The 26,628-nt window shown below is 39.6% G+C and overlaps 1 protein-coding gene across 34 annotated transcripts in view; it reads right to left on the bottom strand.

Annotated features, from left to right (window-relative positions):
* LOC104610268 (putative cyclic nucleotide-gated ion channel 5) overlaps nt 1–26,628 on the bottom strand; it is a 132,663-nt gene that overhangs the window by 98,324 nt on the left and 7,711 nt on the right. For 12 of the 34 annotated variants that reach the window (XM_088890605.1, XM_088890724.1, XM_088890726.1 and 9 more), the window contains exons 3-4: nt 14,726–14,768; nt 10,118–10,221 (exon numbers count right to left, since the gene is read on the bottom strand). The exons of 2 other annotated variants lie outside the window; for them this stretch is intronic. In XM_088890605.1, the coding sequence (XP_088746731.1) occupies nt 10,118–10,221; nt 14,726–14,734 (113 nt within the window). In that variant the 5' untranslated portion in view covers nt 14,735–14,768. Of the gene's footprint in view, nt 1–1,948; nt 2,020–2,816; nt 3,494–9,603; nt 9,726–10,115; nt 10,222–14,725; nt 14,769–26,628 lie in introns of those variants that run through there. 20 more of the 34 variants (XM_088890628.1, XM_088890663.1, XM_088890693.1 and 17 more) reach the window with 12 other exon arrangements.

Here is a 26,628-nt window from a genome sequence, read left to right as displayed (position 1 = left end):
GAACTATTATGGTTGAAAAATCTGCTCACTGAGCTGGGCGTGTGGGATTCAAATCCTATGTCACTATACTATAATAACAAGGCTACAATCAGCATTGCTCACAATCCAGTTCTACATGAGAGAACCAAACATATTGAGATCGACAAGAACTTCATCCGTGAAAGAGTTGAAAGGGGTGAAATTTGCATACCATTCGTTGAGTCTAGGGAACAAGTGGTTGATGTGTTTACAAAGGGTTTGACTCCCCAGCGCCATGAAGAGCTATGTGACAAGTTGGGTATGTATGATATCTACAACTCAGCGGGAATGGTGTAAGGTGCTTTTTATTATGTTTTCAGGCGCAGGCGGTCTTTTTGTATTTTTTCTGTTCTCAAGGACCTCTCTATAATATTTATATTTTAATAATATAAAAGGGAACAGAGGGGTCTTCCCTCTGTACGAACTAGATTAAAAAAATCTCACATTCTGTTGTCTTTTTCTCTTCCCTTCCCTTCTCTTCTCTTCAATTTTCTTTATTCCTTTTCACATGGGTTATCTTTGACAAATTATAGGCACCAAACAAAGGCATCCAGCCCATGGTTTAAAATGTTCCTAAATTTCCTAATATTTTCATGACATATTTCCATTTCCAGGGTAGTGACGCGAAATTATCAACATATTCTCTGGTGAACACTACCAGTATTATGTATAGTACAAGAGATAGTTTCCACAACATATTTCAATTTCCATGTGTAGCAACACAAAATTTTATTGAAATTTGACAATAAAATTTATAACACAAGTTGGTGATAATTTAGTAGATATGTTAAGTAGCAATATTATTGTCCGCCTAACTACCTAACTTGATAACCACTTTGAGCCAGCTCAATATTCATTTCAAACATGAAGTTAAATATTAGTTTTTGTTTGTGTAATAGATTATTTGCTTGGTATATAAGAACCATTTGCATTTCCTATGAATTCAGATTTTTCTTTAACTAATTCTATCATGTAGTTTTGAATCATAAGGTTTACACTTTACAAGACAGCTCCACAACCTATTCGTTTGTCTATAACCTTAGTTCCTTAGCTTTGTTTAATGATTTGGAATGTGATAATTTTAAAAGGTTTGTTTGTGCTTCTTTTATCATTTCATAAAATATTATTCTATAATTTTGTACATTTTACAATGCTTCCACCATGCCTATAATTTTTACAATCTTTCCATGCAATATTATTCCATAATTTTGCATATTTTACACAAGCATGCACGGAAAGATGATGAAACTAGGATATAGGACGAAAAATGGGAAATAGGATGCTTAGTGGTACATGACCTGACACCCTTTCTATAGACAATAGGAATGCCAAGGTCATTACCAAGGTCATCAATAGCAATAGGTTCAAGAACATCAAGGGGAATGAAAGTACCTAATTAGGAAGACAGATTTTCCTCCAGAGAGTCTGATGGCATTGATCACACAGTCTTAGGTTGTTCCACATCTTTTGAAACCGTAGAAAGACACAAAAAGGAGCCAGAGGTGTAGGATCTAGGAGGGAAGGAAGGTGGATCAACGGAACCTATTTCTCCTCCACCACTTGTTCTCCCCTTGAGGAAAAGCAAGAATTATTCATGGTCAAAGAAGGAAACATCCATGGACACAAAATACCAATGGGATACTAGGTCAAAACACTTACAAGCCATTTAAGATGACAACTAACCAAGGAAAATACAAGGTATAGACTTAGGGTCCAACTTACCCTAACTAGGCAAGAGATAATGAGCAAAATTGTGACACCCAAAGACATGCATAGGAAGCGAAAAGAGGGTGACTGAAGATACAATAGTTGATGAGGGGCCTTATATTGAAGTATTCTGGGGTGGGGGGCATCCAATTAATCACATATGTAGCAACAAATACAACATCCATCCAAAATTTTTTGGGAACATTTGTATGAAGGAGCATACCTCCAACAACTTCCAAGAGATGGAGATTCTTCCTTTCCACTACACCATTTTGTTGAGTTTTTGCACATCAACTACAGTGAAGGCAATGCGAAGCAATGAATTTATTTAGATCCCCATGGAAGTCCTCTTTTGGGTTGTCCAACTAGAATATATGGATCTCTACATTGAACTAAGTAAATACCATAAGCTAGAAATCTTGCACAAGCTTTGGAACCTATTCCCTAGAATGCATTGGATAAACCCATGCATATCAAGAATAATCATCTATCAAAGTAATAAAGTATTTGTAACCACATGTAGAAGGCAAAGTAGTAAGGCCCCAAACATCATAATAAACAATTTGAAAGGAAAATTGGACCTTTTATTACTTGAAAGAAAAATTGATCTACAATGTTTACTCAATTGACAATTTTCACATTGCAAACTAGACACCAAAATAGACTTAAACAAATTCAGAAGTAAACACTTCAAAGACTCAAAAGAAATGTGACCAAGACAACTATGCCAAAGGTAAATTTGGCTCTTATTTGTCTAACTCAATATGTTACTTGACTCAGATGCCATAAGTCTAGCTTTATTCTCCAAAATATATAAAGTCCATTAACCATGGTTCCTCAACCAATCATCCTCTTGGAGGTCAAATCCTAAAAAACAAGAATGAGGGAAGAAGGTCACACAATAGTTCAAAAGATTGAGTAATGCTGCTAATAAGGAATAAATTTATAAGAAGTTTAGGAACATGCAAAACATTAGTAGGGAAAGACCATGAAGAAGAGAGATCGTTGACTAGAAATGGTAGAGAAGGATCCCTCTGCCTGTCACACTAATGCAGAAGAACAGGGGTATCCACTCCATAACTAATCTTTACCTTTCCTTTAGAAGAGAATGCCACTTCAGTCCATGTCCATGTGTCCTTATGATGTCATTCACTGAAAAATCTTTGAATATATCAAGTGTCTTCATCCAATGTGCCGCTCTAATTTTTATAACTTCACAACTTTCCTCTTTCAATCTACTTTTCTCATTAAATATCCTTCCATTCCTTTCCTCTCAAACAATCCACACTATTGCATCCTAAATTGCTTTCCACATAATTCTTCCTCTCTTTCTTGGTTGTATCAGGAAACATGGGCAGAAAAGACTTACTACATCCTGTGGAGAGGTCCACCTACCACCAAAAAGAGAACAACACAATTCCCAAATTCCAAGTACAAAAGAGCAAGAAAGCAGCAAATGAGATAAGGATTCACAATTTGCAAGGCAAAGGAAGCACATGTGAGGTGAAAGGCATTTAACTGGCCTTCTTTTCTGAAGCATATGTCACAGGTATTTACACTACCCAGGAAGATCCAACAAGGCATGAGCAGTCTCAAGTAAATAGCAATTCTTTCTCTCAACAACCACATCCTGTTGTGGGGTGTAAGTGCAAGATGATTGATGTATGATTCCATCTTTAAGGAAGATGTTTAAGGTACCCTCGAAGTAGTCAGTTGCATTGTCTGAGAGAAATTGCTTAACCTTTTTGCCAAATTGTGTCTCCACTACCTTACAAAATAAAGTAGTAGTCCTTTAGACATCATTTCGTTCTTACATCAGATAAATCCACATGCATTGGCAAAAGTGATCAATGAAACTAATAAAATAGCAATGACCATCCACAAAGACAACGGGTGAAGGATCCCACACATCAAAATGGACTAAATCAAAAAGAGCAAAAGTTTCATTAATAGACTTCAGATAAGTGCTCTTACAATGTTTTGACATCTAACATATCTCATACAAAAGATTCGGTAATGAGACTTTATTAAACAATTCAGGAAACAAAGTTTTCAATGATGGAAAAGACAAAAGGCCAAGTCTAGCTCTAGCATGCCACAAAAAAAAAAAAAAAAAACTCTAGAGATAAGCTCTTGACTATTTGCAACCATCCTCACTAGATGCCTGTAGAGAAACACCAATATCTTCATTCAGGTAGTAGAGACCCCCAGCTCCACAACCACTCTCAATTGTTTGTCTCATCAACAAAGTTGTAGTAAAACTAGGAACATGTAACACAGATTTCAGGGTAAGTTCCTTCCCTAAGAGTGATGTCTCCCTTCCTAGAAATAGTGGAAAGAGTCATCAGAAATCTTAACCTTATCCTGACTAGGAGTAAGGTGATACAAGAAAACAATGAAGACATACTGGTCATGTGCTCAGAGGTGCCAGAGTCGATAACCCATGAGTATGGTGGAGGAGGTTGAGTGACGTTAAAGGCAGAGCTATACCTGACTTAGTAAATGAAGAGGAAGCAAATGAGGATTGTTTCAGCCAAGCCATAGCTCGGTTAAGAATTTCTACCTCCTCAGCAATAAAGTCAGGAAAGTTAGGGTTGGGAGTAGTGGTCTATCACTGATGAGTAGAAGTACATGAAGGAGCATTCTTCTTTCCACTATCAGCCACATTTGATATAGCCACATGACCACCACCACTAGGGTTTTATATGGTTTCCGTCTTTCTATAACATAGTTGGTTTGAGATGGGAGTACAGAATCCAACATGTGTCTTTGGTATGTTTTTCTCTTCCACGAGTACACTTCAAGTTTCTTTTGTCACCATTTGTATTTCCTTTACCAATGCCTGAAACCAGTGCTGATTGTTCAGTAGGCTGAAAATGACTTCTTCTCAGTTCTTCATTTCTGATTAAATAGAAACATGCTGCAGATTAGGTAGCTCATCCCTCCCTAAGATTTGGGAACGAATGCTCTCAAAAGAGGGATTTAGCCCTGCAAGAAACATAAATATCCAGCCTTTCTCAATCTGTTAATCATGATTTTCTTTATCTTTGGTGCTCTCCCAGTCTAAAATCAGATGATGACCAAGTTCCTCCCAAAGACCCTCCAAAGCTGCAAAGTAGGTGGCCATAGTGAGGTTCCTTGGTTCATAGCTTCAATGTCCTGGTTCAACCTATACACCCAAGCAAAATTCTTTCTGTCCATAGGTTTTTTGAAGCATGTCCATATTTTATACGCTGTGCTGTAATGTTGTATGTTCTTGCAATCTTGGGTGTCATAGATTGGAGAAGCCAAGACATCACAATGGAATTCTCCTTACACCAAGATTTATACTCTAGTTGATGAACCTTTGCTCAGTGGTCTGTCCATTAATGTGTCCTTGCATTCCTCTAATAATAATAGCAAGCTTAGCCGAAATAGCCCATTCAGCATAGTTGAATTCATCCAACTTAATGTTGGTAATTTGAAAGGTAGAGATGTCAAAAAGAGAGGTAAGAGCAGCTGTATGCTGGACAGTTTGGGAGGAAAGGAACCAACGTACTTTCCATGATAAAGAAAAGAACAAATAAGCCACCATTGACTTAATCTATGTTAGGGTGATTCACTGGGTCAAGTCTATGAAGCTATTTGAAGGATTCTCAGCAGGAGATATCATTAGAAATTGGAAAGAAGTTGCCTGGTCCGCTCGGTTGATTAATTCCCCGGCTCCAGCTTGGTCTCCTCCAACATTGGGGTTCACTAAATTGAACTTTCATGGCAGTAGCGAAGGAAATCCAGGCCCTTCAGGTATAGGTGGAGTGTTTAGGGACGAAGGTGGTCGAGTTTTGGCCATGTTTTCAGGACCTATAGGTTGGGGGGATTCTTTGAGAGTTGAAATTTCAGCAGTATTAGAAGGAATAAAAAGAGCCAAACAGATGAATATTAGGAAATTGCTGGTGGAGGGAGACTCTAAATTGACTATTAACTGGCTGCAAAAGGAAGATGCTAGTATGTGGAAATTCTCGAATGAAGAAAAGAAAATCTACCAGCTTACTCAAGACATGCAAATTCAGCTTCAATGGTCAAAGAGGAGTGCCAATTCTTTCGCAGACTGTTTAGCTAAACGAGGGGTGGGAAGAGCTAGTTTCTTTTGGGCTGTGTTGAATATGATGTTTTTCTTTTAGGGTGGGGTAAGAGTTTTTACCTCCCCTCCTGTTGTATCTTCTTCCTTCTCCTTTATTAATAAAAGTTTCTGTTATTGATCAAAAAAAAAAATGGGAAGAATCTCTCCTGATTTGTTTTCCTTTGATGAAACCTCACCGGTTGTAGATATTCTTGACAGCAGGTACTAAATGTCAGACCCAACAACACAAGAGCAAGGAATAAAGAAACAAATACAGCAAGGGAGAATGGAAGACCCAAAACTAGGAACAGCCCAAGGAAAAACAGTTCCTAAAATTTCAAAAAGAGGAAAATGTTGCACACTAATAATTTTCTGAAGTAGAAATCTCAAGAATGATTACACTTCTTGGTGTAACAAACTTTTAGCTATTTCCCCTTTGCTGCAAAATCCTTGACCGGAACTCAAATCTCACTAGCGGTCTGTGACTGCTCCTTTTCTTACCCTAATAGGGCATAAACAATATTTCTTAGGGTTTCCTTGTTTTCTCTTCCAAGGAAAGACCCTAGAGGAAGAACAGGTGCTCTAGGAGCCCACAAACAATCTAGAACTTCAGCTCCCCTGGGTTGGACAAGATGACAAGAACAGCAAGAAAACAAGAGAAGAAGCTCCAATTCTTGAAGAGAAAACTTCTAGAGCTCTGATACCATGTAGTTTGTTAAGGAAGAATGAAGAAGAGAGAATGGAAGCGTCAAAGTGTTTTGAGAATGGGGTGGAAGATTTCTCTTCTGCTCTACCCAGAAAAATTTATATTAAGATTTAAAGGAGAAGAAAATTGCATAGAATCCCCTTACTAGGTGGGCTGAGAAAAAACAAAGAAATACATAATATATAAGCCCCGTCCACTACTAACCAAAACAAATTTAAGCCCATTAACATATTATGTCTCACAACACATACCCAAGTAAGTAAAAGGGAACTCTCCAATTTGGCAACCCAATGCAGGTGCACATTATTCTAGCTGTCCCACTGCTGTTTCACTAACTCTAAATATAACACTCATTGAAAGATTCACTTTCAAGCTTAATAGCATCTCAAAACTCTCTAGGATGGCTATTAGATTCAAGACTTAATCCACCAACACATCAAGAAAAAATGTGTGTCATCCACATATATCCCACCTAAAAGCCTCTATTATTCCCAACTCCATTCCTTTGTTCAATAAGACATTTAGCACTTCACAACCACCAATACAAAAAGCAACAGGGATAAAGGGTCATCACGGATTAAAGAAAACACAGTTAATAAGATCAGATTATGGCCTTATAAACGGTTGGTTAGAATTTGTTGAATCAAACCATCATGTTAGATCTCCCAACAAGTAGAGAATAAAAGTCTATCCAGCCTTCTAAGGATAAGAGGATCTTGACCATTTGACAAAATGAATTTGTCACCTGATATAGGATCTAGTAATGCATTTCTTCTTATAAAAACACGAAACTTTTGTATTCTTGCCATAACTTTGTTTAGGGGTGAACATGGACCAGGTTCCAGGACTATGTCTTTATACTTAAAGTATTAAATATATATAATATTTTATATTAAATGGCATATAATATAGAAGTTGTGTCATACATCATATAATGTAAAATATTCTATATAATATGTACTGTAGGTGTCATATTATAATATTTATGTATAAAACATAAAACATAACACGTAATAACACATACACGTGTGTGTTTATATGTGCAGGTCAGGCTGAGCTGAAAGTGATTGCCCCTAACTTAGTTCTCCCTCCCCCCCCCCCTTCATATCATTCAATCATCTGGCCAAGTTAAAATCCACACTGAACATCAAGGAAGATCCCACTGTTGATGTGCTCCTTCTAACTCTTCCCTTTCCCCATCTTCAGTATGTCCATATTTGTTTGAGACCAACCATTCCTTCCACAGTCTTAAGACATGCATATGAAAAAATAGAAAATATACCTCTTCCCCCCACTTCAGAATTTAGCCTTCAATCCCACACTATCACCATTCTACCAGCTAGACCTTCAACTTATACCTCCACCCATTCACCAGCATCAGATCCCCAAATTTCAACTCTCAGCTTCACGTCAAAATCCTGTAGATTGGTCTCTTGTGGTAATAAGAATTTTATCTTGTTGGTTCTTACTAAATCTTAACATGCATTCTTCTTCAAGCATCACTAACTCCCTCACATTCCATGACAAAAACCTCATTGTTCGGCAAACAAAGCCCTGTTATATATAAATTCCCTTTATTTATTTCTTCACCACCCGATCTTATCAGTTTAGATAGCTCCCTATTTTTTACCCCCTTCTCCCCAACTAGCCAATGCTTTGATTCCTGTAAATCTTATACACCCTCAATTTTTAATCTAATTAAACCTTCTTCTACAATTTCTCCTGCCTTCTGTCTCTTCAAAAGCCTCCTAGCAAAAGCTCCTCCTCCCCAATAAAAAGAAAAACAAGGATTTGCTTATTTGTATCTCCCTCTCTAACATTCTTTCTACATTATACTTTGCATTCAAAAAGTCCATTTTATCTAATGGTATTATTCTTTCTTTTTTCTTATAATTGAATGGTGATTTTATTAACAAGATGAGAAAACTATTACAGGCATCCCAAGGAGAGGCATGAGGTAAAATAATGCTCATGTTTCTTGTTACCCACTTGGCTTTCTTTAAGAGGTCCCTGTAGCACCAAACCCCTGAATCCGAATCAATCAGCCAACCCACAACAACTTAACAGTCTCCTTCAATTATTAAATTCTCCACTCCAAGTTGATGTGCAAATTGAATACCTTGTAGAACTGCTAAGAGTTCAGCCCCATTAGAGTCTCCCAAACCTACTGGACCAAAGAAAAGAGATAATATGTTACAGTCCTTATCTCTCAACACCTCTCCTATTCCAAAGGGTCCCTGGGTCACACTGTCTACTCCCATCAAAGTTCTATCAAAAAAACAACAATCATCCACATTCTATTCCTTTACCATTCATCTTCTCACCTCCTCTGCATCAGAATCAGTGCCCACGAATCTTCCTACCAAACATGCTTCAAGAAGACTCAAATGCTGAGCTAGTTTTCCTACAAGTATTCGCTTTTTTGCCATAGAAAACAGATCTTGTAAATGGAAAAGGAATATTTCATTCTACAAAAACTTCACCCCCATACTCCATCAAGAACCCCAGTTTCCAAAATTTTGAGGTTTCTTCACAAGCAATTGAAACTAGTACTATTTTTGAGATAGCAAGAACCTTGGGGTCTTAAGCTTTCTCAAGAAAGAGCTCCCAGGAAATTATCACACCTTATTAAAGAGGCACATACTTTATCATCTAGGATAAACATGTCATTCCAATGAATGCCAACATTCATAAATGCTTTAGGAAATAATCTTCAAATAGAAAGGCCAAAATAGAAACAATGTACCATGGATTCTATAATCCTTGTACCATTTTTTGATGTTTTATAGAAGTTGTGGATTGGATATCCTGGTCACTTATTCTTGCCATGGGGTTATTCTAGTTTCCAACTTTCTATACTCTACTTGTTTATAAGCTAACCTTTTTCTCATTCCTGACAACAGAGGTATGTAAAGTAATTCCCAATGACACAAAATTGCTAAAAGGGCCTGTCAAACAAAAAGATAGTGCTTGACAAAAAATAAAGTATTGTCCAAAATGCTAAAAAAAAAAAGACTTTTCATATCCACATTAAAAAAAAAAAGAAAAATCTAATGATAGAAGATACCCATACATTTTTTACCTTACAAACTTCTCTTTCTGGCCATCCATAAACTGTGACTTGTAACCACAATCTAACATTTTGTGCCACTTGGCAATCAAATCAACACCAGATCATAGAACATCACAAATTTTCTGTCCAACACAAGTTTTAGTTAGAAACAATTTGGTTGAATTAGTATATGGAAGTACCAAATACCACCTGAACAAAATTCTTGCAATGCAAACTTAAACATGTCAGAGGACGGATGCATCTACAATGCCTCTCAAACACTTATGGTGCTCAAGGAGCAAACTATAGTCCACTAATCCACCTTTTGAGGACATATGAAATTAATATTTACAAGTGATAAAACCAAAAAAAAACACAATCCCAGCTAGAAGCCTAGAACAGGAAGGAATCCTGCCAATTAACTGTTTCAAGTGTTAAGAAATTTAATTTTTTAATTAAAATTTTCCCCAACATAAACTTTTGATGAAACTCAAACACAACCAAAAATCGACTTTCCAGGGTACAAGACATACACCTTGAGATAATTTCTCCATCTCCGTATGATGCTAAACGTATATACAATGAAGCTACAATCCCAACAGCTCCTGTCGAAATCCCTCCCCATTCAAATTCAAAAACCTGTTATTGTCATTGAGAACCAGAATGAATTACAACACCAGAATTTTATAAAAGCTTTTAACAATCAACTTGGATAAAACTCTTCTAAAGTAGATTGCATTACATACCAAATCCAACCCCAATATCTCTATCCCAAGCCCCATAAATGTCAATTGCCACAGTGAATCAAAATTACCAGATTATGCTAAATCAATGAAAACACCAATGCAGATTAATGGTTCTGTTGAGAATATGTTTTGTTGGTAAGGGCTTATTTGTATATGGGCACCTATAACTAAGGGCATATATGAAACTTGGTCACCTAATCTAAATTCTTCTTTGTGTGAGTGAACAGTAACACACACCACTTATATGAATGGTTCTTTCTCTTATTCTTCTTCTTCCTCTTCTTTTCTTCTTCATCTTCTTCCTCCTTCTAGCCTGCGTTTTACAACTTGGTATCAAAGCAAGGATGTCCAAAGGTTTTCTGCTGAGGAGCTTCATTGTCTTGGTAGCCTACTGATGTCACACACTACCAAATGACATCAATGAAGGGATGAGAGATCCATCATATGGATGGCCGAACCCTGCAGGTAGGTTGGGCGAAATTTCAAAAATTTCTCTCTCTCCCATGTGGGAATCACATTCCCTATTTTAGAAAATTGCATTTTCAATGATCATTTTGAACCCAAACCGAACCAGATCTGAAACCAAAAGGTAGGAGAGGGATATACCGGATATGGAGTAGTAGTAACCCCCAACAAGGGTGTTCACGCCCAAGGAGAAAACCAAAGACTGCTCCCACTGAAGATGACACAGCGTAGGGTGGATCAGAATAAGCAGGATGGTTCTTCAGCAAGAACCGAATTCTTCAGCAAGAACTCGACGGAGGGCAGGTGAGCACGACTTCTGATTATCTTTTCTCCCAAAAGATAATATCAAGAACTCTTCTTGATCGCTCCTACAGGTGGAGATCGAACTAGCAGAGGTGGCAAGAGTAGGAAAGGGTAGAAATCTGAAGTAGTCGAACTGCAAGAATTCTTTCTTGTGATCTGCGAATCAGAAGATCTCTCTTCTTTTCTGTGTGTTTTTGGTTTGCCCCTTGCTGCTCTATTTATAGCCTTTAAAGAGAGGTTCTCCTAATCCCATTAGGAGTTTCCTAATCCAAATCTTGTATTTGGATCTGGACTCTCTTTAAGAGATAAGGATAATCCCTTATCTTATCTGCAGATAAAGATCAGCCCTCCTAATCTAATTAGGAGTTTCCTTATCCAAATCTTTATTTGGATCTAGACTCTTTGAGTGGATAGGGATAATCCCTTATCCTATCTGCTGATCTGAATCCCAAAATCGCCATCTTTTAATTAATCACATTATACTAGTCCGATTTGGGCTTTAGGCCCATTAAGTCCATTTGCTCACTTACCATCCTATTTGCTGCCCAGTTGGATATCCTTGTGTAGCGTGAGACCCAAACATTGATCTACACATCAGTCACGTGGGTTCAGCCTGGCCTCTGTTATAAGGCCTGGTCGAATTCACTATAGGAGACAGTGAACCCCTAAGTCCATCACCATGGGCTCTTAATGGGCCCAACATTTACACTAAATGGTCATTGGGTCAAGCCACCTTATAAAAACCCAAGGACTGTGGGCAGATGCAAGATTAGCCCATCAGGTATTACCCTCAATGGTTTTACACTTAACCTCTCAGCCCATAATGATCAAACACTGTCCGACAAGAGAGGACCTCTCCCTCGGCTGCAAGGTACAGTGCTGCACTCTCTACTCACATGGATCCTGGGAATTAAAACCTTTTGCAAACATTTTGAAACCATAATATATATGTATATCTCTATATAAATATATTTTGCAAAACAAATTTCAACGGTTGAAATCAACTGCCGGCAGTTTGGTTTCCATCAGAGAGAGTGCATCCCCGATCATTCACTTTGTCCGACAAAGGGGCTGATCCTGTCACTATGATTACCCACTCAGATGAATTCTTGAACTGTCCCAACATACCCAGGTTTTGACTCCCTTTAAGGATCTCACTAATTGGCATATCAAAGACAGCCCAATCCGACACGTAGTGCAGTATCATAATCGAGTCTAGGGATCCGATGTAACATTCCAATTTTGCCCATCTATCTCCAAGGTCTAAGGCAATACTGGAATTCTAGTCCAGTTCAGGGTTTCAAGAAAACCCATACTACATGTACCTCAGGTCTCACCCTGGCAGCTGAGACAAGCCACCCCAACCAACTTGGCAGCACATCAGTGTCAGCCTTGGCAGGATAAATCTCCCCAGATCTATCCAACGTTTGTGAAGCTTCTAAACTAACACGAGTCTCATACGTGTCCAATTTAAGGGTATTACACAGAAACACACCATAATAACATGAATCAAATATGTACTTTATTCATTTACATTAAATGTCATAATGTACATCATTCTGATTGGAGCTAAGGGCATACACTGTCTAACAGTCATTCATACAACCAGCGACAACTGAACTTTGTTTTGGTAGGATTTGATGTGCCTTCTTTTAGAAAAATCTTGATATGCATATTGTGGGTGTTTGAAGGTTTTTAGATATTTCTCTGTATTTTTTGGACTGAAATTACAGAAAAATTCAAAAATGGGTTTTCCTACTTGTTTGGCAGATGTTTGAATATTTGAGATATGTCATTCAGGTCAGCTCTAATTTCTCTAAAGAAGAGGAGTGGTCTCATGTTTTTCTGAGCCCTAGGAAATTATTGGGGATTTATTCTTCCCATCTATTTTGCAACCAATTCCTTTTTTTTTTGCCCTTTTTACTGCTAAACCATGATTGCACCTAATTGTTGGGATTATTTTTGGTCTAGTTGTGACTAGGGTGCCTTGAAAGTGGTAAGAGTGTTCTTGAAGTAGGGCTTGGTGTAACCAAAAGTTGTAAATTATGGAACCTCCCAAAGATATTCAAATTACCACTAGTGTTCTACCTGGAAGTGTCGATGTCACTAGTGGGATGGTAATTGTTAATGTTCGATTAACACTGGTTCAGTACTAGGTCTGAAGTAAGGAGGAAAGAGAGAAGAGATGAGATAAAAAAAAGGGTTCAGCTAGAAAGAAAAAGATCACACTCTCTCAGTCGACCCACCTTTTATTTATAGTTTGTGCATTAGAATAAAAAAGGCAATAATGCCCCTCATGAAGTATGGGACACACAACTTAAACACAAATAAAACAAGCAACTCACCTTTAGTTAAATCACAAAAAACTAAACTCCCCTTATGCTACCGACTCTAACACTCCCCCTCAAGTTGGTGAGTATATATCATATAATCCCAGTTTGTTACATATGTAACCACTCTCCCCTAACTCGACCCTTTTATAAACACATCTGCCCACCGGTTACCTAAACTCACATGTGTCATATTTATCACTCCATTGATCACCTTTTCTCTCACAAAGTGGCAATCAACTTCTATATGCTTTGTTCTCTCATAAAAAACTAGGTTAGAAGAAATGCGGATTGGAGCTTTGTTCTCTCATAATAGTTCACACGTAGTATGTGCCATGGCCCTATATTTAGCTTCAGCACTGATTCTTACTACTACAGTTTGTTTCTTGCTCTTCCAAGTCACCAAATTCCCCCCAAGTAAGGTACAATATCCTGCAGTGGATCTCTTATCGAAAACAAATCTGGCCCAGTTAGCATTTGTGTACCCCTCTATCTCAAGAGTTCCTCCATTCTTGTATAACAATCAATGGCCTGGAGCTCTCTTCAAGTATTTGACAATCCTTAGAACTGCATCCCAATGTGGAACCCAAGGATGTTGCATAAATTGACTCACCACACTCACTGCAAATAATATATTTGGCCGAGTAATAGTCAAATAGTCCAACTTACCCACCAATCTTTGTACCTCTCAGGATATTCAAACTCTTCACGTGCATCAGTACTCAACTTGACATTTGGTTTCAAGTAATGTTGACTCTCCCATTCAGCCATGATATTCTGTTGCGGGGTGCAAGGACAAGAAGCTTGATGAATTACACCATGTTGTTATAAATATTGCTGAAATGGTGTTAAACAATATTCTTTCACATTATGTGAATAAAGAATCTTAATATGAACACCAAATTGGATAAGAATTTCAACATGGAATTTTTGGAAAATAGACAACAATTCACTTTTGTCTTTCATAAGATAAACCATGTTAACCTTGAATAATCATCAACAAAAATTACAAAATACTTGTAGCCATTATATGACACAATTTTATTTGGACCCTAAACACCTGAATGAACTAACGAAAATGAACTCAAAACATGACTATCAACCCTAGGACTCAAGGAAACTCTGTGATATTTTCCAAACTAACACAACTCACAATCCAAAGAAAAAATATGACTTAATGACGGAACAACTTTAGAGCCTTAAGAGACAGATAACCAAGTCTATAATGCCACTAGAGAGAAGTGAAAGAATATTGAAGTGCTACTTTCGAACCACCACCATCAAGGTAATACAACCCACCAGCTTCATGCCCTCCACCAATCTTCATCATCGTCGTGAGATCCTGAAATACACAAGAAGAGGGGTAAAAGGTGATGGAATAATTAAGAGATTTAGTGAATCTATTAACAAACATGAAGTTAAATGGAAATTTGGGTACATATAAAATAGAGGATAAAGATAAAAAAGTGAGGTCAACATTACCAACACCACAAATAAGAGAAGTAGAACCATTAGCTACAATAACCGTTTGAGATGTGAAAACTGAGAAAGAGAAGAAACACACACATGGAGTCCCAATCATATGATTAGAGGCTCCAGAATCAATAATCCAATGTGAAGGTTTGGATGCCAAGCAAACCATACTTGAGTGATCAAGGGTAGTTATGTTCTACTAAGAGGGAGTCTGAAGAAATTTCTCATGCTCATCACATGGAACGTTCACCATTTCCTTCCTAGAAGCACTTGTAGATGTGGAAGGTGTCTAATCAGCTTGTTGGTTCTCACTAACTACACCACCACCACTAGTCGCAACATGATTGGCCTAAGTATTGGGTGGGCCATGCAAGTCATAACAGAAGTTAACAGTATGTCCCTCTAATGCACAATATGTGCATCTCCTAGGACCATTACTCTGTCCTCTACCACGACCTCCCCTTTAATCTCAACCTCCACCTCGTCCACCAATACAGTTAAACATAGAACCACCTCGATTCCCTAGAAATCCACGAGCACCTCCACCACCTCGACTGCCACAACCTCACCCTCTCGCCACCACAAAAACAGACCTGTCAGAGAAGGTAGAATGTGAAGGTTCAATAGAAATCCTTCGGAGTCGGGCAAACACCTCCTCAAGAGAGGGAAGAGCAAATTTGCATAGTATTTGTGCCTTAACAAGTTCATATTCAAATTTCAAAAACCTTATCACATCAAGTTGTTCCTGTTAACAGTTGTTTATGTTCTCAGGTTTAGTACCGCAAGGGTACTGTTGTAATTTTCTCGTCTTTATGTTGTACGACTGGGCCAGTATAAATAATAATACTAACTCTCACCCACTGAGTTAAGGAGGGCTCTCAGTCCACTCGAGTCTCCTCTCTTCTCTCCCTCTCTATTCTCCTCTCCTCTCCTCTCTTCTCTAGTTCTTGCTCAACATGGTATCAAAGCAAGTCGTCCAGGCCTGAAGGGTGGTATCAAGCAAACCTGTTGTTCAATGTCGAGCAGATGGTCTTCATCATCTTCTAGTCCAGAAGTTATAGAGACTCTTCATCTCCCAGAGTTGTCACCATCGAACTGCTAATCTGGAGTACTCAGTTCGACCCAGAAGTCATAGAGACCTTTCATCTTCCAGAGCTGGCTCCATCGAACTGCTAATCTGGTGTACTCAGTTCGACCCAGAAGTCATAGAGACCTTTCATCTTCCAGCCCAGAAGTTGCATCCACCGTTTGTTTGACTGTAGAGAGGCTATCTCTTGAGGTTCGCAGAGGGAGTTCTAGCTTACAGAGAAGCTATCTTCTGAAGTTAAAAGAGGTACTGGTCATCTACCATTCGACTGCCCTACTGATTGATTGGTTATTGATTGAATGTTCAGCCGATTGATGGACTATTGATTGGTTGTATTCCTTAACAAGCTGCTCTATTCAACTGAGTTTTTTTTATTCCTTCAACCCTATGATGGACTGTTGATGCCCTGAAGCTGATGTTGTATTGATCTTATTGATTGATTGTTCGGCTACCCTGTTAATCTCAGTGACTGTTTGGCTACCAGGCCTGCCGATTGTGTGGTGAACTCCACCATCTTTTTCATTTTGTTGGGAGGTCATATGACTTCGGTTCATTTGTAGGTCATTCAGACCTGGTGATGTACTGCAACAGCAGTATTTTTTTTTAGTTTCCTAAAAGGATTGTAGGTCGTACAGACCTGTTCCAGTGTTGCATCAACAGGGTTCAGCCTTTACTCCCAATGAAACCGTAGGTCAGAAGGACCTGTTTTCAGCAAAAGCCTTGTACAGCAGTATTCATTTGGTTCCTCTTTTTTTAATCCCGATATCATGAGTAGTGAAGATTCAGCCACATCTGGAGTTTCCTCAATGTTGAATGGAATGGGTGGGGGTGACCTATCCTTTCCTATGGCTGTTGTCCCTCTTGATGGTTTAAATTACCTAGAGTGGTCAAGAGGGATCAAATTATACATCACTGCAAGGGGGAAAATAGGCTATATAAATGGAAGAATCAAAGAACCACCCTCTGGGAATGCTGAATATGATAGATGGGCTCAGGAGAACAGTATGGTTATGTCGTGGCTCTTGATCTCCATGCAACCACAAATAAGAAAAAACTTCGTGTGGGCTGAAACTGCAAATCAGATCTGGGAACAAGCAAAATCTACTTATTCAGAATTGCGACACTATGCCAAAATTTATCAACTACAGGCTGCATCATCCACTTGTAGACAGGGGGAGAGGTCTTTATCTACATAATACTTTGACTTGACCTCTGTCTGGAAAGAGTTGGACCATTACCAGAGTGTGGATTGGAAGTGTGATGAGGATGCAAAAATGTACAAGCAACTTGTCTCCCAACAAAGGGTGTTTGCCTTCTTACATGGTCTAAATCCTATGTATGAATCTATCAGAGTTCAGATTCTCAGCTCTAAGGCTCTCCCATCAGTTCAAGAAGTCTATGCCCTTGTACAATCTGAAGAGAGCAAAAGAAATTTGATGAACAGTCCTGGTGGGGATGCAGTTGTGTTGGTAGCAAAAGGGGGTGCTTCTACTAGTGTGGGATCTTCTTCTAGGAAAGGAGATCTCCAGAAAAAAACAGAAGATAAGGATAAATTGTGGTGCACTCATTGCCAGAAATCCCGACACACCAAAAATACCTATTGGGATCTTCATGGGAAACCAAAATGGGCTCAAGATCTGACTAAGAAGCAAGGTTCAGAGGTGAATAAGAGGCTCAGACAGCAAGGTACAAAAAAACATCACATGGCCAACTTGGTTACTCGGGAGAATCAGCCCTCCACTTCTACTGTGACTCAGACACATCTCACTGGATATGACCCGAGGGAGGATATTATCAATTCCTTCCGTGACCATTTAGAGCTCTATGGTAGAGCACTTCATCAGATGGATGCTCCTCCCTCAACCTCATTTGCATCTACGTCAGGTAACCCTGCCACAGCTTTCCATGTTACTTCTCACACCCCTGACTCTCCATGGATCATTGATTCTGGAGCGTCAAAACACATGACTGGTACGTCCTCTTACTTTCAAACCCATCACCTTCTTTCTGGAAGAGACAAGGTGAGACTAGCCGATGGATCATATACTTCCATAGCTGGTTAAGGAACCCTATCACTTCCTCTTGGTCTTACCCTTTTTGATGTCCTTCATGTTCCAAAATTTCCCATTAATTTGTTCTCTGTTAATAGTGTTAGTAATTCCTTGAATTGCTCAGTGACCTTTTTCCCTTCTCATTGTGTGATTCAGGATCTGGCCTCAGAGAGGATGATTGGTAGGGGATGTATGGTTGATGGACTTTACATGCTGGAGAATAAGGCTGGTCTTCATGTTACAGAGTCTATGAGTCAGCCCTGCAAGAAGAGAGTCTATTTATGGCATTGTCGTCTAGGTCATTTGTCTTTTCAGTCTTTGAAAGTTGTATTCCCAGAACTGTTTAAGTCAATGTTTGTTTCTGATTTTTCTTGTCAAACGTGTCAGTTAAGTAAACATTGTAGAACTCAGTTTCTTCAACGAAATAGTAAATCTGAATCTCCTTTTCACATTGTTCATTCTGATGTATGGGGCCCTGTTACTTTACCATCTGAGAGTGGCTACAAGTATTTCATTACCCTCATTAATGATTATTCTAGATATACTTGGGTATACCCGATGCGAACCAGGGAGGAAGTACCAAAAATCATTCAAAATTTCCAACGGATGGTCTTTACTCAATTTCAGACTGAAATTCAAATTTTTCAATCAGATAATGCCAAAGAATTTTTTCATAGTGACCTCACTGAATTTTTTGCTTCATGTGGTTCTCTTCATCGTAGCTCTTGTGCCCACACGCCACAACAAAATGGTGTGGCCGAACGGAAGAACCGACATCTCCTTGAAGTGGCTCGGGGTTTACTACTTCATATGAATGTCCCCAAACGTTTTTGGCTTGAAGCTGTTTTTTGTTCCGCTTACCTTATAAATCATATGCCCTCTCATTGGTTAGAGTACAAAGCCCCACATCAACTTCTCTTTCCTAAGACTCCCCTTCTTTCTATTCCTCTTCGTGTCTTTGGTTGTCGGTGTTTTGTCCAAAATCTGTCGCCCACCTATGGGAAATTGGATTCTCGTGCTATCCCTTGCATATTTCTTAGTTACTCCTTTACTCAGAAGGGATACCGTTGTTTTGATCCTGTTTCTCGGAAATTCTATGTCTCCATGGATGTTTCTTTCTTTGAAGATGAGACTTTCTTTCCTGTTTCTCCTCAGGGGGAGTGTAGACATGAGGAGAAACTGGTTCAGCTTCCTCCTCTTCCTAATTCTTCGCCATTGGCTCAGTCTCCTCTTCCTAATCCTTCTTCCCCTTCTCTTCCTGACCCTCCGCCTTTTCGTGTTTTTTCTCATCGTCGCAAAGGCCAACCAAATTCAAGAGCTGTGGAAAATCCGGAAGTTGTACCTCCAGTGCCACCAGACTCCTCGGGGGAGGATCATACTCACTCAGGTATTTTGGCTCCCAATGATGTCCTTGAATCTATTGAAAATGATCCCTCTGCTGCTAATGACCTTGACCGTCCTATTGCTCACAGGAAGGGTGTTAGATTGTGCACCACTAAACATCACATTTCCAACTTTGTTTCCTATGAGAACATTTCACCCTCATCCCGTGCTTTTCTTACTTCCATTGACAATGTTCCTATCCCTAAGAATGTGGCAGAAGCTCTTTCAGTTCCTGAATGGACAAATGCCATGAAGGAAGAAATTAATGCCCTTCATAAGAATGGCACATGGGATCTTGTTGATCTTCCTAAGGGAAAGGTTCCAGTTGGATGTAAATGGGTGTTCACTGTCAAACATAGGGCTTATGGAACAGTGGAGAGGTACAAAGCTCGCTTAGTGGCAAAGGGGTTTACTCAAGTGTATGGAGTTGATTATGCTGAAACTTTTGCTCCTGTTGCCAAGATGAACTCCATTAGAGTCCTTTTCTCCCTTGCTGCTAATTTGGACTTGGATTTACATCAGCTTGACATCAAGAATGCTTTCCTGAATGGTGACCTTGAAGAGGAAGTTTACATGATTCAACCCCCTGGGTTTCTGGCTCAAGGCAATGAACAGAAAGTGTGCAAGTTGAAGAAGTCTTTATACGGGCTGAAACAATCACCAAGAGCTTGGTTCAGCAAATTCCATGTGGCAGTTCAGCAGAAAGGATACAAGCAATGTCAATCAGATCACACACTATTTGTGAAAAAAGGAGAAGGTAAAATTGCTGCCCTAATTATATATGTAGATGACATAATTGTTACTGGTGACTGGGAGGATGAAATTCAGAGGTTGAAGGTCTTTCTTGCCACTCAGTTTGAAGTGAAGGATCTAGGACCGGCCAGATACTTCCTTGGAATTGAAGTTGCCCGATCAAAGAAGGGTATCTTCATCTCTCAAAGGAAATATGTCCTAGATTTACTTTAAGACATAGGGAAGATGGGGGTGAAGCCAGTTGACTCTCCCATTGACCCCAACCATAAATTAGGTGACAGTCGAGGTGAACCTCTCAAGGATGTGAAACAGTTTCAGAGGCTTGTAGGGAAGCTGTTATACCTTTCTATGACTCGCCCAGAAATTGCATATGTTGTTGGTGTCCTCAGTCAATTCATGCATGCTCCTAGGTCCTCTCATCTTGAAGCAATAGAGAGAATCCTCCGATATCTAAAGAAGTATCCGGGTGCTGATTTGTTATTTCAAAAGCACGGACATTTAAAAGTTGAGGTTTATACAGATGCAGATTGGGCTGGATCCCAAAGTGACAGAAAGTCTACCAGTGGCTACTGCACATTTATAGGAGGGAACCTTGTTACATGGAGGAGTAAAAAGCAAAATGTGGTGGCTAGATCCAGTGCTGAAGCTGAATATCATGCTATGGCCCACGGGGTAGCTGAAGGCATGTGGATAAAGAATTTGTTGAGTGAGTTGGGCTTCTTAGTGGACAAACCTATGTCTTTATTCTGTGATAACAAAGCAGCTATAAACATTGCTGCCAATCCAGTGCTACATGATAGAACAAAACACATTGAAGTTGACAAGCATTTTATCAGAGAGAAAGTCATCACAGGCAAAGTGTGTACTCCCTATGTCAATTCTGAGAACCAACTTGCAGACATCTTTACAAAGGGTCTAAACCATTCCAGACATCATGATCTGTGTGACAAGTTGGGCATGATTGATATCTATGCTCCAACTTGAGGGGGAGTGTTAACAGTTGTTTATGTTCTCAGGTTTAGTACCGCAAGGGTACTGTTGTAATTTTCTCGTCTTTATGTTGTACGACTGGGCTAGTATAAATAATAATACTAACTCTCGCCCACTGAGTTAAGGAGGGCTCTCAGTCCACCCGAGTCTCCTCTCTTCTCTCCCTCTCTATTCTCCTCTCCTCTCCTCTCTTCTCTAGTTCTTGCTTAACAGTTCCCATTGTTGCTGCTGAAATTTAACATCTGAAACCAAGGGGTGACACGCATTAAGCTCATTACGGTGATTTTTCATACTAGCAAAATACTCCTCTAGGCTCTAATTTCCTTGCTTCAGATTAAAGTACTCCTGAAAAGGTTGGTATCCCTGGTAATGTTATCTTGGCCAAAATAAAGTTTCTTTTTTTTATGAATAATAATAAATTTATTAATTCAAAAGTTGATTTACAGTTGTGAATTCATACAACATCCGAGGAAGAGGCGCGAGCTGCAACCCCTCCTTGAATCTTACAAGTAAACTGGGAAAGAAATACAGGAATCACAGCTGAGCCCAAAACAATTCTTCCCTATTTACCCCTTGCTTGGCTAACACATCTGACAAAATATTTGTTGATCTCCCCACCCACTGTACAGTAACCAACATATTCCTTGTCAACCAACTGAATTTCTTCATTTCATTCTTGTAGCACCATATAGCCTCTTTAGGATTTTTCAACCAACCCACCACCACTTTGGAGTCCCCTTCGGTTATTAGGTGTTGTACCCCCAGCTGGTTTGCAAATTGCACCCCTTGTACAACAGCTAATAGCTCTGCCCTGATAAAGTCCCCAACTCCTAAGGGACCTGAGTAGAGAAACAAAATCTCTCCCTTCTCATTTCTCAAAGCACCCCCCATTCCGGATAATCCTGGATTACCCATGCTACTTCCATCAAAGTTCAACTTCAATGAGCCTTCAGATGGAGGAAACCAGCTTGTAATTGCTTTGTCCTTTAGGGATGAATACCTCGCTACTGCTAACCAATTTCTCCAAAGATCATTAAAAGAGAATTGATGAAAATTTTCCAAGGTCTTTAGCCACGGTATTGCCCTATTCAGCACACAGTCTTTCAATTCTTGACTGTTCCTTTCCCTTTCTTGAAAGATGCTAGCATTCCTTTCTTCCCAAAGAGTCCCAAGTCAAGGCAACACGAGCACATCTCCACATAAGTCTCCCTCTTTTTGTAGGCCAAAGGAAAGTAGAATGGTTGAAGAGCATGTGAACTTCTACTGGTAGACTCCAACTACTCCCAAACAACGAAAGTAGCCAAGCCCAAAGGTCGGGAGAAAAGGGACAAGATATTAGTAGGTGGTAACAATCCTCGTCGTGAGCTCTACAGAAGATACACCAATTGGGAGAAATACAGAGGAAAGGTCTTCTCTTTTGTAGGTTATCTAGAGTGTTTACTTTCCCATGGAATACTTCCCAACAAAATGCCACAATCTTTGGGGGAACTAACCTACACCAAATTCCCTTTAACGGAAAGGGTTGTTGAGTAGAATGTTGAGAGATGGACTTGAAGAAAGAAGCACAAGAAAAGGTTCCGTTGGGTCTATGAGTCCACACCCTTTCATCTGGCTTGGAGGGATCCAAACACACTTGATAAATTTAAGGAATTGTGGAAGGGTGTAGTGAATGGCCTTCCAAGGTGCTGCTAGGTTAGCCTGCCTTGATACACCAGCATCCCATCCATTCTCTGATCTCCCATGAATGCTTCCCACCACCTCATACCACAGCATCTCACTTTCCAATGGCCATCACCACAACCATTTCCCTAACAGAGCTTGACTTTTTTTAGTCACCCTCCCAAGTCCCAAACCCCCCTCTTCTTTACTTTTGCACACAATTTCCCAATTAACCAAATGATCCTTTTTTTCTTGTCCCGACTCCCACAGGAAATCTCTCATTAACTTCTCCAACTTCCTAGCTTCCCTAACTGGTATCCTAAAGACAGACAAAAAATAGGTAGGTAAGTTGGCCAAGGTAGCTCTTATTAAGGTAATTCTCCCTCCCGAAGAGATATAATTCCTCTTCCACGAAGATAATCTCTTTTCAAACTTTTCTATCATTGGGGTCCAAAATCTACTCTCCCTAGGATTGGCCCCTAATGGAAGCCCTAAGTAAGACATGGGCCAAGCAAAGATGGAGCACTCAAGACACTTTGCAATAGCCTTGACCTCTCCTACCTCCAAATTTATACCCGCTATGCAACTCCTTTCCAGATTTATTTTCAGATTAGAAATACTTTCAAATCCTTTGATTAACTCCTTTAGGTTTGCTACCTTTTCACTAAAACCTCCTTCACAAAAGATCATTAGGTCATCTGCAAACTGAAGGCGGGTAACTGGGACTTCGTGTCTCCCTATTCTCCAACCCCATATGGCATCTTCACTGTCAGCCTTAGTAATGATCCTACTAATCACATCAGCTACTAAGGTAAAAAGGAAGGGTGAGAGTGGATCTCCTTGCCTGACACCCCTACAAGCTGGAAAAAAGTCCCTCACCATACCATTCACCAGAATAGAGTAGTGATAGGTACTTATTAGACCTGTTCATGGGCTGGCACCCGAACGGGCTTGAACATGGTTATAGGCTCGTGGGCTTAAACTCAGGCCAAAAAGCCCAGCCCGCAATAAATTCAAGCCAGGCTCGGGTTTTGTCAAAATAGCCCGACCCGGCCCGACCTAAACCTAGACCTAAAAAACCCTAATCAAATAGCCCCATCTTTTTATTATCTCTTTGCCTCTTTCCCTCTTCTTTTTCTAGCCAAACCCTTCTTCTCCAACCTCCACATCCTCCACACTCCACAGTGAGGCGGAGAACGTTCACCGGTGCAATAACTCCGGCAGCGACGGTGAGTTCTCTCTCTCTCTCTCTCTCTCCCTCTCAGATGCGAAGTTGTGAACTGATGAGGGATCTCTGTCAAAGTGCGACGGTGAGTTCTCTCTCTCTCTCTATCTCTCTCTCTCTCTCTCTCTCTATCTATCTATCTATCTATCTATCTATCTATCTCTCTCTGCGAAATTTATTAGGTCGGGCTCGGGCTTGGGCTTCGAGCTTTTTATCAGGCCCGGGCTCGGGCCCAAGTTATAGGCCCGTAGGTCGGGCCGGGCTCGGGCTCGGGCTCGGGCCTAGCATATTTTCATTAATGGGGACTAAAAGCCCAGCCCGAGCCCGGCCCGGCCCGGCCCATGAACAGGTCTAGTACTAATACACCCAAATATCCAACTACACTTGTCCCCACATCCACAATTCCACATCACCTCTAATAAAAACTCCCAGTCCACCAAGTCATAGCCCTTTTCAAGATCCAATTTACAAATGAGACCTCTCTTCCTAGACCTTTTCATTTCCTCCACACACTCATTCGCAATGAGGATCTGATCTGTTATTTGTCGCCCTTGAATGAAGGCCCCCTGGGTTTCACTAATGATAGAGGGGAGAACTTTTTTGATCCTCAACAAAAGCACTTTAGCCAGAATTTTATAAATGCTTGTCACCAGACTAATAGGCCTATAATCTTTTGGGTGGTTGGCATCAGTTTTCTTAGGTATCAAAGCCAAAAAAGTGGCATTGATTCCAAGGCTTACTACATGATTGTCTACAAATTCCTTAAAGACTTCAACTAAGTCCTCTTTCAACACCTCCCAACAATCTTGGTAGAAACCCATTGCAAAGCCATCTTGTCCTGGAGCCTTGGGTCTATCCATTAGAAAGACAGCTTTCTTAATCTCTTCTTCTTCAAAATCCCTTTCCAATATCTCCTTGGTTGTATCCAAGAACATAAAATTCACACTAATTTTAAGCTCCATGCCATTCCACAACTAAGTCATAATCTATGCATCCGCATGTTCCCACGCATTATACCCTTGAGATTTAGATGAGGGTTTCTCCTTCTTCACATGTTTTACCTTCTTCTTGGCTCTCATAAACACTTCTACTGACAGCCCATAGCACATAATTCTCACCATTTAATTTGAAGGACATCTATACATTTAGGTAATCAATGGAAATCAAAGTACCAGTTTTATTCTCACTACCCTGTTTGATTGTTTCCATTGTAAGAAAAAAAAAAAAAAAAAAACAACCACAAAGATCACCCTTCACTATGCAGCACTCACTACACCACACCATAATTAAGTAATCACTCCAAGGGTCCTAGAATCACTCCATACAAAAAACTTGCAAGAGAGCTCTAAAAAAATCTTCATTAGCTTCAAAAGGAAGAGAATATATCTATTTATAGAGACTTGTGTGGCCCGGAATACTGTTCACCATAATTACAAAAAAAAAAACTCCTTGTCTTGTGCATCAAGAAACATAATAACTTTCTACCTACTAATGCAAATTAACTGAAAATTAAAAGAGAAACACTACTAAGCTAGAGGAACAAGATGCTATAGCACAAGCCCATATGGGACTGGTCAAAATGACAAAAATACTCCTGACCAGATCAGTCCAAGTCCCAAGAGTCTTCCCGTGCCAAATCAGAACCTGTTTGTTGGCCTTCTTCTTATGATAATAGGTCTTATAATGCCTGGACCGATCCCCATCACCCGTGGAGGTTAAACCACTTCTTGACAGAAGCTAGAAACTCTTTGAAACCACTAAATGCAAATTTGATTTGGATTCCAAGGGATTTAAACTATTTTGCTAATGTTCTAGCTAAACACCCATTTGGATGTCTTATATAGTGAAAGTTTGATTCTTGTGTAATCTCCAGAAGTTTCCCCCTTTGCCATGTACTTCTCTTAATTAATAAAACTCTTATCTTTTATCAAAAAAAAAAAGGTAGCCTAGGGTCTAATTCTAAGAATATTGGTTTGAATGCATGTCTGGGCCAAGAGTTGTATTTTTTATCAATAACAGGAAATTTTCATTAATCACAGAAAAAGATACAAAGAGCACCTCAGAGAGAAGACTTGAAATGGTTTGGAAGCTATAGGATGTCCATAGGTTTTGTATGAGAAGACTTTAAATGGCTCTCTATTATTCAAGCAATAAGAGAGCAGCAGGGTAGCTAAAGAAAAAGGATCCATTATTCTACATGACTGCACATTTGCACTTGAAGAATGAAGCAAATCAAAATCGGAGAGAGTACTGTCAAGTTGGGCAGGGATTGAGTCACCTTGGGCTTGAGGCTTAAGGTGGGTTGGTCCCTCTAAATATGGTTTGGCTTGGACCCAAACCATAACCACCAACCCCAATTGCATCAAGACTTTCTGAATTCCACATGGGAATTGGGAACATCATTCCCATATTTCAGAACATTTGATCATTATCATTGTGGAAAGACCCAATATAAGGGTGGGCATTGAACTTGTGGCCAATAAAGATGGTTTCCTATTAGCGTGCAATTGTAATGATCATTTTGTACACGTATAGCAAGGTGCTTAGTGGGTTTTCAATAAATCTTACATGTAGCAAATTA

The sequence above is a fragment of the Nelumbo nucifera genome, chromosome 1 (assembly GCF_055504915.1).
Source record: "Nelumbo nucifera cultivar China Antique chromosome 1, China Antique-T2T, whole genome shotgun sequence".
NCBI classification, from domain to species: Eukaryota; Viridiplantae; Streptophyta; class Magnoliopsida; order Proteales; family Nelumbonaceae; genus Nelumbo; species Nelumbo nucifera.
The sequence above is the reverse complement of the archived record's forward strand: the minus strand, read 5'-3'. Positions and strand labels throughout refer to the sequence as shown.